At 41.0% G+C, this 11,770-nt stretch overlaps 1 protein-coding gene across 2 annotated transcripts in view; it reads left to right on the top strand.

Moving 5' to 3' along the window:
* Window positions 1-11,770, top strand: part of gphna (gephyrin a) — a 69,628-nt gene that overhangs the window by 34,916 nt on the left and 22,942 nt on the right. For both annotated transcript variants that reach the window (XM_084045624.1, XM_084045623.1), the window contains 5 exons: window positions 2,315-2,373; window positions 2,615-2,768; window positions 6,793-6,914; window positions 9,962-10,049; window positions 10,187-10,260. In XM_084045624.1, the coding sequence (XP_083901750.1) occupies window positions 2,315-2,373; window positions 2,615-2,768; window positions 6,793-6,914; window positions 9,962-10,049; window positions 10,187-10,260 (497 nt within the window). The remainder of the gene's footprint in view (window positions 1-2,314; window positions 2,374-2,614; window positions 2,769-6,792; window positions 6,915-9,961; window positions 10,050-10,186; window positions 10,261-11,770) is intronic.

The raw sequence follows: 11,770 nt of genomic DNA, 5'->3' as shown, positions 1-11,770 counted from the left end.
TGTGGACCGTTGTCCAGGGTGTTTTAGAGAAGAGAGAAGAGTCTAGGACGTGTGGAGCGTTGTCCAGGGTGTTTTAGAGAAGAGAGAAGAGTCTAGGACGTGTGGAGCGTTGTCCAGAGTGTTTTAGAGAAGAGAGAAGAGTCTAGGACGTGTGGAGCGTTGTCCAGAGTGTTTTAGAGAAGAGAGAAGAGTCTAGGACGTGTGGAGCGTTGTCCAGAGTGTTTTAGAGAAGAGAGAAGAGTCTAGGACGTGTGGAGCGTTGTCCAGGGTGTTTTAAGAAGAGAGAAGAGTCTAGGACGTGTGGAGCGTTGTCCAGGGTGTTTTAGAGAAGAGAGAAGAGTCTAGGACGTGTGGAGCGTTGTCCAGGGTGTTTTAGAGAAGAGAGAAGAGTCTAGGACGTGTGGAGCGTTGTCCAGGGTGTTTTAGAGAAGAGAGAACAGTCTAGGACGTGTGGAGCGTTGTCCAGGGTGTTTTAGAGAAGAGAGAAGAGTCTAGGACGTGTGGAGCGTTGTCCAGGGTGTTTTAGAGAAGAGAGAAGAGTCTAGGACGTGTGGAGCGTTGTCCAGAGTGTTTTAGAGAAGAGAGAAGAGTCTAGGACGTGTGGAGCGTTGTCCAGGGTGTTTTAGAGAAGAGAGAAGAGTCTAGGACGTGTGGAGCGTTGTCCAGGGTGTTTTAGAGAAGAGAGAAGAGTCTAGGACGTGTGGAGCGTTGTCCAGGGTGTTTTAGAGAAGAGAGAAGAGTCTAGGACGTGTGGAGCGTTGTCCAGGGTGTTTTAGAGAAGAGAGAACAGTCTAGGACGTGTGGAGCGTTGTCCAGAGTGTTTTAGAGAAGAGAGAACAGTCTAGGACGTGTGGAGCGTTGTCCAGAGTGTTTTAGAGAAGAGAGAACAGTCTAGGACGTGTGGAGCGTTGTCCAGGGTGTTTTAGAGAAGAGAGAAGAGTCTAGGACGTGTGGAGCGTTGTCCAGGGTGTTTTAGAGAAGAGAAAAGAGTCTAGGACGTGTGGAGCGTTGTCCAGGGTGTTTTAGAGAAGAGAGAAGAGTCTAGGACGTGTGGAGCGTTGTCCAGAGTGTTTTAGAGAAGAGAGAAGAGTCTAGGACGTGTGGAGCGTTGTCCAGGGTGTTTTAGAGAAGAGAGAAGAGTCTAGGACGTGTGGAGCGTTGTCCAGGGTGTTTTAGAGAAGAGAGAAGAGTCTAGGACGTGTGGAGCGTTGTCCAGGGTGTTTTAGAGAAGAGAGAAGAGTCTAGGACGTGTGGAGCGTTGTCCAGGGTGTTTTAGAGAAGAGAGAAGAGTCTAGGACGTGTGGAGCGTTGTCCAGGGTGTTTTAGAGAAGAGAGAAGAGTCTAGGACGTGTGGAGCGTTGTCCAGGGTGTTTTAGAGAAGAGAGAAGAGTCTAGGACGTGTGGAGCGTTGTCCAGAGTGTTTTAGAGAAGAGAGAAGAGTCTAGGACGTGTGGAGCGTTGTCCAGGGTGTTTTAGAGAAGAGAGAAGAGTCTAGGACGTGTGGAGCGTTGTCCAGAGTGTTTTATAGAAGAGAGAAGAGTCTAGGACGTGTGGAGCGTTGTCCAGGGTGTTTTAGAGAAGAGAGAAGAGTCTAGGACGTGTGGAGCGTTGTCCAGGGTGTTTTAGAGAAGAGAGAAGAGTCTAGGACGTGTGAAGCGTTGTCCAGAGTGTTTTAGAGAAGAGAGAACAGTCTAGGACGTGTGGAGCGTTGTCCAGAGTGTTTTAGAGAAGAGAGAACAGTCTAGGACGTGTGGAGCGTTGTCCAGTGTGTTTTAGAGAAGAGAGAACAGTCTAGGACGTGTGGAGCGTTGTCCAGGGTGTTTTAGAGAAGAGAGAAGAGTCTAGGACGTGTGGAGCGTTGTCCAGGGTGTTTTAGAGAAGAGAGAAGAGTCTAGGACGTGTGGAGCGTTGTCCAGGGTGTTTTAGAGAAGAGAGAAGAGTCTAGGACGTGTGGAGCGTTGTCCAGAGTGTTTTAGAGAAGAGAGAAGAGTCTAGGACGTGTGGAGCGTTGTCCAGAGTGTTTTAGAGAAGAGAGAAGAGTCTAGGACGTGTGGAGCGTTGTCCAGGTTGTTTAGACAGAGGACTGTTCAGTATTCCTTTGTCAGCTGATCTAAGTGAGCAGGAATAATAATAACAAACTCCATGTAATAAAGTGTAAACCTACAGGATGTTGTGTTTCAGGGAACAGATGTTTGAGGGTACAGATGTTTCAGGGTACAGATGTTTCAGGGAACAGATGTTTCAGGGTACAGATGTTTCAGGGTACAGATGTTTCAGGGTACAGATGTTTCAGGGTACAGATGCTGTGTTTCAGGGAACAGAGGAGTTAGAGGTGAGGATCCTGGTCCAGGCCCGACCCGGACAGGACATCAGGTGAGACAACACACTACTACACACTACTATACTGTAACAATCGGCCTTTAACTTTGAAAGGATAACCATGAACTAAAAGGTGTGTGTGTGTGTGTGTGTGTGTGTGTGTGTGTGTGTGTGTGTGTGTGTGTGTGTGTGTGTGTGTGTGTGTGTGTGTGTGTGTGTGTGTGTGTGTGTGTGTGTGTGTGTGTGTGTGTGTGTGTGTGTGTGTGTGTGTGTGTGTGTGTGTGTGTGTGTGTAGGCCTATAGGTCATGACATCAGGAGGGGGGAGTGTGTGTTGTCAAAGGGAACACACATGGGACCCTCAGAGATCGGTCTGCTGGCCACCGTAGGGGTCACAGAGGTCAGCGTGCACAAGTTCCCCGTGGTGGCTGTGATGTCTACTGGCAACGAGGTACGCACGCACACACACACACACACACACACACACGCACACGCACACGCACACGCACGCACACACACGCACGCACACACAGTTCAGACTGTGTTTAATACTACAGTTCAGACTGTGTTTAATACTACAGTTCAGACTGTGTTTAATACTACTGTTCAGACTGTGTTTAATACTACAGTTCAGAATGTGTTTAATACTACTGTTCAGACTGTGTTTAATACTACAGTTCAGACTGTGTTTAATACTACAGTTCAGACTGTGTTTAACACTACAGTTCAGAATGTGTTTAATACTACAGTTCAGACTGTGTTTAATACTACAGTTCAGAATGTGTTTAATACTACAGTTCAGAATGTGTTTAACACTACAGTTCAGACTGTGTTTAACACTACAGTTCAGAATGTGTTTAATACTACAGTTCAGAATGTGTTTAATACTACAGTTCAGAATGTGTTTAACACTACAGTTCAGACTGTGTTTAACACTACAGTTCAGAATGTGTTTAATACTACAGTTCAGAATGTGTTTAATACTACAGTTCAGAATGTGTTTAATACTACAGTTCAGAATGTGTTTAATACTACAGTTCAGAATGTGTTTAATACTACAGTTCAGAATGTGTTTAATACTACAGTTCAGACTGTGTTTAATACTACAGTTCAGACTGTGTTTAATACTACAGTTCAGACTGTGTTTAATACTACAGTTCAGACTGTGTTTAATACTACAGTTCAGACTGTGTTTAATACTACAGTTCAGACTGTGTTTAACACTACAGTTCAGAATGTGTTTAATACTACAGTTCAGAATGTGTTTAATACTGCAGTTCAGAATGTGTTTAATACTACAGTTCAGACTGTGTTTAATACTACAGTTCAGACTGTGTTTAATACTACAGTTCAGACTGTGTTTAATACTACAGTTCAGACTGTGTTTAATACTACAGTTCAGAATGTGTTTAATACTACAGTTCAGACTGTGTTTAATACTACAGTTCAGACTGTGTTTAATACTACAGTTCAGACTGTGTTTAATACTACAGTTCAGACTGTGTTTAATACTACAGTTCAGACTGTGTTTAATACTACAGTTCAGACTGTGTTTAATACTACAGTTCAGACTGTGTTTAATACTACAGTTCAGACTGTGTTTAATACTACAGTTCAGACTGTGTTTAATACTACAGTTCAGACTGTGTTTAATACTACAGTTCAGACTGTGTTTAATACTACAGTTCAGAATGTGTTTAATACTACAGTTCAGACTGTGTTTAATACTACAGTTCAGAATGTGTTTAATACTACAGTTCAGACTGTGTTTAATACTACAGTTCAGACTGTGTTTAACACTACAGTTCAGACTGTGTTTAATACTACAGTTCAGACTGTGTTTAATACTACAGTTCAGAATGTGTTTAATACTACAGTTCAGACTGTGTTTAATACTACAGTTCAGACTGTGTTTAATACTACAGTTCAGACTGTGTTTAATACTACAGTTCAGACTGTGTTTAATACTACAGTTCAGACTGTGTTTAATACTACAGTTCAGAATGTGTTTAATACTACAGTTCAGACTGTGTTTAATACTACAGTTCAGACTGTGTTTAATACTACAGTTCAGACTGTGTTTAATACTACAGTTCAGACTGTGTTTAATACTACAGTTCAGAATGTGTTTAATACTACAGTTCAGAATGTGTTTAATACTACAGTTCAGACTGTGTTTAATACTACAGTTCAGACTGTGTTTAATACTACAGTTCAGACTGTGTTTAATACTACAGTTCAGAATGTGTTTAATACTACAGTTCAGAATGTGTTTAATACTACAGTTCAGACTGTGTTTAATACTACAGTTCAGACTGTGTTTAATACTACAGTTCAGACTGTGTTTAATACTACAGTTCAGACTGTGTTTAATACTACAGTTCAGACTGTGTTTAATACTACAGTTCAGACTGTGTTTAATACTACAGTTCAGACTGTGTTTAATACTACAGTTCAGACTGTGTTTAATACTACAGTTCAGACTGTGTTTAATACTACAGTTCAGACTGTGTTTAATACTACAGTTCAGAATGTGTTTAATACTACAGTTCAGAATGTGTTTAATACTACAGTTCAGACTGTGTTTAATACTACAGTTCAGACTGTGTTTAATACTACAGTTCAGACTGTGTTTAATACTACAGTTCAGACTGTGTTTAATACTACAGTTCAGACTGTGTTTAATACTACAGTTCAGACTGTGTTTAATACTACAGTTCAGAATGTGTTTAATACTACAGTTCAGAATGTGTTTAATACTACAGTTCAGACTGTGTTTAATACTACAGTTCAGACTGTGTTTAATACTACAGTTCAGAATGTGTTTAATACTACAGTTCAGACTGTGTTTAATACTACAGTTCAGACTGTGTTTAATACTACAGTTCAGACTGTGTTTAATACTACAGTTCAGACTGTGTTTAATACTGCAGTTCAGACTGTGTTTAATACTACAGTTCAGACTGTGTTTAATACTACAGTCAGAATGTGTTTAATACTACAGTTCAGAATGTGTTTAATACTACAGTTCAGAATGTGTTTAATACTGCAGTTCAGACTGTGTTTAATACTACAGTTCAGACTGTGTTTAATACTACAGTTCAGACTGTGTTTAATACTACAGTTCAGACTGTGTTTAATACTACAGTTCAGACTGTGTTTAATACTACAGTTCAGAATGTGTTTAATACTACAGTTCAGAATGTGTTTAATACTGCAGTTCAGAATGTGTTTAATACTACAGTTCAGACTGTGTTTAATACTACAGTTCAGACTGTGTTTAATACTACAGTTCAGACTGTGTTTAATACTACAGTTCAGACTGTGTTTAATACTACAGTTCAGACTGTGTTTAATACTACAGTTCAGACTGTGTTTAATACTACAGTTCAGACTGTGTTTAATACTACAGTTCAGACTGTGTTTAATACTACAGTTCAGACTGTGTTTAATACTACAGTTCAGACTGTGTTTAATACTACAGTTCAGACTGTGTTTAATACTACAGTTCAGACTGTGTTTAATACTACAGTTCAGAACACTGTGGACCTAAATGGATCTGATAACACAGTAAGCTTTGGAGCTTCATGTCTGTTCAGACATCTTTCCTCTAGCAGAATGAAATGAACCTTTAAATGAGTCTTTTATGCTGCAGAGGTTCAAAGAGTTTAACGCAGCTCCAAAGTGTGTACATTGTAAGTCACAGGAGCATGGTTTTCATACCGTATATATAACTTGAACCTTGAAGTCTTGCGTTTTATCCACGTGGGTTCTTGTTTACTTTGGAGTTTAGAGTCGCAGCATCATGACAGCTTGGTTTCAACAGAAACAGACTTTCACTGTCATCAGCGCCCATACCCTAGGTGGGGTTGGTGAAAGGGCCCAGACCCTAGGTGGGGTTGGTGAAAGGGCCCAGACCCTAGGTGGGGTTGGTGAAAGGGCCCAGACCCTAGGTGGGGTTGGTGAAAGGGCCCAGACCCTAGGTGGGGTTGGTGAAAGGGCCTAAATACTCTGTGTGGAGTTTGCATGTTCTCCCCGTGTCTCCTAGGGTAGTTAATACCCTCACAAAAACATGTAGTAATCCTGGTCACTATACTGCTTCCCCCTGGTCAGCCGGGGCGCCTGATGGAGGGGAAAGGAACTGGTTGGAATAACGTGTTCCTTCCACACGCTACGTCCTACCGGGGACCCCCCCCCCCCTGTCAGGTGATAAGAAAGTCAGTCGGCTCTCATGCATTGCACACTTGCGCACCAGTTATGTGTACCCCTAACCCTTTATATTAATATGTTTTTAAAGCTGTCATTATCTATGAATTTATGTGTTTGCGTGTGTGTGTGTGCGTGTGTGTGTGTGTGCGTGCGTGCGTCTGTGCGTGTGTGTGTGTGTGTGTGTGTGTGTGTGTGTGTGTGTGTGTGTGTGTGTGTGTGTGTGTGTGTGTGTGTGTGTGTGTGTGTGTGTGTGTGTGTGTGTGTAGCTGTTAAATCCAGAGGATGACCTCCACCCAGGGAAGATCAGGGACTCCAACCGTTCCACCCTGTTGGCCACCATCCAGGAGCATGGATACCCTACCATCAACCTGGGTATCGTAGGAGACAAGTAGGTGTATCTAGATCACATGTTATTAACATGTAGGAGACCAGTAGATCACATGTTATTAACATGTAGGAGACCAGTAGATCACATGTTATTAACATGTAGGAGACCAGTAGATCACATGTTATTAACATGTAGGAGACCAGTAGATCACATGTTATTAACATTTAGGAGACCAGTAGATCACATGTTATTAACATTTAGGAGATCAGTAGATCACATGTTATTAACATGTAGGAGATCAGTAGATCACATGTTATTAACATGTAGGAGACCAGTAGATCACATGTTATTAACATGTAGGAGACCAGTAGATCACATGTTATTAACATTTAGGAGACCAGTAGATCACATGTTATTAACATTTAGGAGATCAGTAGATCACATGTTATTAATATGTAGGAGATCAGTAGATCACATGTTATTAACATGTAGGAGACCTGTAGATCACATGTTATTAACATGTAGGAGACCTGTAGATCACATGTTATTAACATGTAGGAGATCAGTAGATCACATGTTATTAACATGTAGGAGATCAGTAGATCAAATGTTATTAACATTTAGGAGATCAGTAGATCACATGTTATTAACATTTAGGAGATCAGTAGATCACATGTTATTAACATGTAGGAGACCAGTAGATCACATGTTATTAATATGTAGGAGACCAGTAGATCACATGTTATTAACATGTAGATCACATGTTATTAACATGTAGGAGACCCTGTAGATCACATGTTATTAACATGTAGGAGACCCTGTAGATCACATGTTATTAACATGTAGGAGACCTGTAGATCACATGTTATTAACATGTAGGAGACCTGTAGATCACATGTTATTAACATGTAGGAGATCAGTAGATCACATGTTATTAACATGTAGGAGATCAGTAGATCAAATGTTATTAACATTTAGGAGATCAGTAGATCACATGTTATTAACATGTAGGAGACCAGTAGATCACATGTTATTAACATGTAGATCACATGTTATTAACATGTTATTAACATGTAGGAGACCCTGTAGATCACATGTTATTAACATGTAGGAGATCAGTAGATCAAATGTTATTAACATGTAGGAGATCAGTAGATATTAACATGTAGGAGACCTGTAGATCACATGTTATTAACATGTAGGAGACCTGTAGATCACATGTTATTAACATGTAGGAGACCTGTAGATCACATGTTATTAACATGTAGGAGACCCTGTAGATCACATGTTATTAACATGTAGGAGACCCTGTAGATCACATGTTATTAACATGTAGGAGACCCTGTAGATCACATGTTATTAACATGTAGGAGACCTGTAGATCACATGTTATTAACATGTAGGAGACCCTGTAGATCACATGTTATTAACATGTAGGAGACCCTGTAGATCACATGTTATTAACATGTAGGAGATCAGTAGATCACATGTTATTAACATGTAGGAGATCAGTAGATCAAATGTTATTAACATTTAGGAGATCAGTAGATCACATGTTATTAACATGTAGGAGACCAGTAGATCACATGTTATTAACATGTAGATCACATGTTATTAACATGTAGGAGACCCTGTAGATCACATGTTATTAACATGTAGGAGACCCTGTAGATCACATGTTATTAACATGTAGGAGACCAGTAGATCACATGTTATTAACATGTAGATCACATGTTATTAACATGTAGGAGATCAGTAGATCACATGTTATTAACATGTAGGAGATCAGTAGATCACATGTTATTAACATGTAGGAGATCAGTAGATCACATGTTATTAATATGTAGGAGACCCTGTAGATCACATGTTATTAACATGTAGGAGATCAGTAGATCACATGTTATTAACATGTAGGAGATCAGTAGATCACATGTTATTAACATGTAGGAGACCAGTAGATCACATGTTATTAACATGTAGATCACATGTTATTAACATGTAGGAGACCCTGTAGATCACATGTTATTAATATGTAGGAGACCCTGTAGATCACATGTTATTAACATGTAGGAGATCAGTAGATGTGTCCACATTAAGCTGGGGTGTATCGTTAGCTACAGTAATAATAATAATAACTAGAAAAAGTGCTCCTCGGAGCACAACTCTCCGCTGTTGGGAATGTTGGGAATGTTCTATCTGTATAAGTGTCCTATCCGTCCTGTCTGTGTAAGTGTCCTATCCGTCCTGTCTGTGTAAGTGTCCTATCCAATTGTTACAGTATCCGCCATTTCTCAACCATTTCGTGATTGTTCCTGTCTTACCTCACTCTTACCAGACTTGTGTTGGGAATGTTGGGAATGTTCTAATTCTTATGTTCTAACTGTCCTATCCATCCTGTCTGTATAAGTGTCCGATCCGTCCTGTCTGTATAAGTGTCCTATCCGTCTGTATAAGTGTCCTATCCGTCTTGTCTGTATTGTCTGTATACGTGTCCTATCCGTCCTGTCTATGTAAGTGTCCTATCCCTCCTGTCTGTGTAAGTGTCCTATCCCTCCTGTCTGTATAAGTGTCCTATCCGTCCTGTCTGTATACTGTAAGTGTCCTATCCGTCCTGTCTGTATACTGTAAGTGTCCTATCCGTCCTGTCTGTGTAAGTGTCATATCCCTCCTGTCTATGTAAGTGTCCTATCCGTCCTGTCTGTGTAAGTGTTCTATCCGTCCTGTCTGTATAAGTGTCCTATCCGTCCTGTCTGTATAAGTGTCCTATCCGTCCTGTCTGTATAAGTGTCCTATCCGTCCTGTCTGTGTACTATAAGTGTCCTATCCGTCTGTGTAAGTGTCATATCCCTCCTGTCTATATAAGTGTCCTATCTGTCCTATTTGCCAATTATGTATCAGCCATGCAGCCATTTCGTGATGGTTCCTGTCTTACCTCACTTTGGCAGTGTCAAAGACACTGCCAAAGTGACGCCATGTATTTATACAATATTTCACCGTATTGTCACGTGTCACGTGAGGCTTGACCAATCGGTGTGTCATATTTAGAAAGTGAAAACAAAACTCTCCTGCGGAGAGTAATAATAATAATAATATAAATTATGATTCAGTCCAGATGACCTGCTGTCTGCTCTTCATGAGGGAATCAGCCGTGCTGATGTCATCATCACCTCAGGGGGCGTGTCCATGGGAGAGAAGGTGACCTGTGACCTCTAACAATAATTACAATGTAACAAACAATTAGTGATGCCATGATTGATATCACTGACACGACTCCACTGTGTGTGTGTGTGTGTGTGTGTGTGTGTGTGTGTGTGTAAATGTTTGTATTTCAGGACTATCTGAAGCAGGTTCTCGACATCGACCTTCATGCTCAGATCCACTTTGGTCGAGTCTTCATGAAACCTGGGTGAGGAAGGGTTAATAATAATAATCATAAATATAGCTGATAGCAGCAATACAGGGGCCAAGGAATGCACTATGCAAAATGTGCAATAAGCCGTAGAAACAGAATCGACTGAACTTGAGAGAAAGGAACTCTAAAGAAATTAACAAATGATTATTGGAAACAGCTGTGCAGAGTTCTGAGGGATTGTGGATATCATAATGTATCTCTTTATTATGTTGCTTATTATGGCAGATTTCATCAAGACAAAAGTTTGTCAAATTCTGTCTACACAACATAGACACATTCTTGTGTTTTAGGCTATGGCTTTTGATCACCATTTATGGCCAGTCGGTTTAGCCGGGGTCAGGAATTGAACCTGTGACACTCTGTATTCCAGACAACCTCTCTACCCATTCTGCCACGGCAACCTTGTTTAATTCTGATTATATGCAAAAAGTGTTGCCTTCTGTCATGTGCCATGTCCATTTTTCAAAAGGAAATTGGTCACAATACTGAAATTAAATACTGTCAAAATGCCATTTCATGTTGTCTTTAAGAAGTGGACCTGCATTAATTAATAAGGTCATGATTTCTGTTACCACTGGATAAGCCAAGTTTTGAACCGGGGACCTTCTAACTGACAGGTAGACACTCCCTTCTGAACTACTGAAATCCTAGAACTGAGCTAAGAGAAAGGAGCCCATGGCCATGGTTTCTTTTTTTCTTTTTCTCTTTTTTATGAGGCATGCCCTCTGCAATATTCATTGGGTCATGGAGGCTTCATTTTGTCACCTACAAACTTCTATTGAACTGGGATTTTAGGAACACAGAGGGGGGGTGCTTAAGCAATTATAGCCTGTTCCTATTGGCCGTCTAAGAGCACCTACCAAGTGTGGGGCCTTTATTATGCTGGGAACTGGAGTTATGGCTATATAAAGCCCAGCCAATAGGAACACAGAGGGGACGGAGCAATGGTGCGCCTGTGGCCACCAGCAGGGCCCATGGAGGCCACATGTGGTCCCTGGTGTGGCTATTGTGATGTCAGACCCCTGACCAGTGTTTGGTGCGGATCGGAGCAATGGTGTGCCTCGCAGGTCTGCATGTTATGTTTGTGACGTCCACCCACCCACCCGCCAGCCAGCCAGCCCGCCCTCAGGCACTTTTAATATATAGGATGTTCATAAATTGTGTGTAGAATGTTTCACGGTGATTGCTAAAAATTTGCAGTTAAAAATAGTGTTTTTCAAACTACTCAAAATGGCAGAACATCTAAGGCCGGAACTTACTGGTCAAAGTGACAGATGTGTTCCTCATGAGTCAAGGCACATGCGTAAGCAAGTCTCATGGCTGTAGGCCAAACGAGGCATGACTTATGCCTGTTCAAAGTTTGCATTTTCAAACGATCGCTATAGCGCCCCCATTTAGCCAATTGGAGTGAGATATGTTTCAGCGCTTATTGGCATGACCATGTACCATACTGCAAAGTTTCGAAAAAATATGGCACTGCATTCATTGAGACAGAAGAATAATT

This window comes from Gymnoscopelus microlampas (genome assembly GCF_963454915.1).
Source record: "Gymnoscopelus microlampas genome assembly, chromosome: 20".
Lineage (NCBI taxonomy): Eukaryota > Metazoa > Chordata > Actinopteri > Myctophiformes > Myctophidae > Gymnoscopelus > Gymnoscopelus microlampas.
The sequence above is the reverse complement of the archived record's forward strand: the minus strand, read 5'-3'. Positions and strand labels throughout refer to the sequence as shown.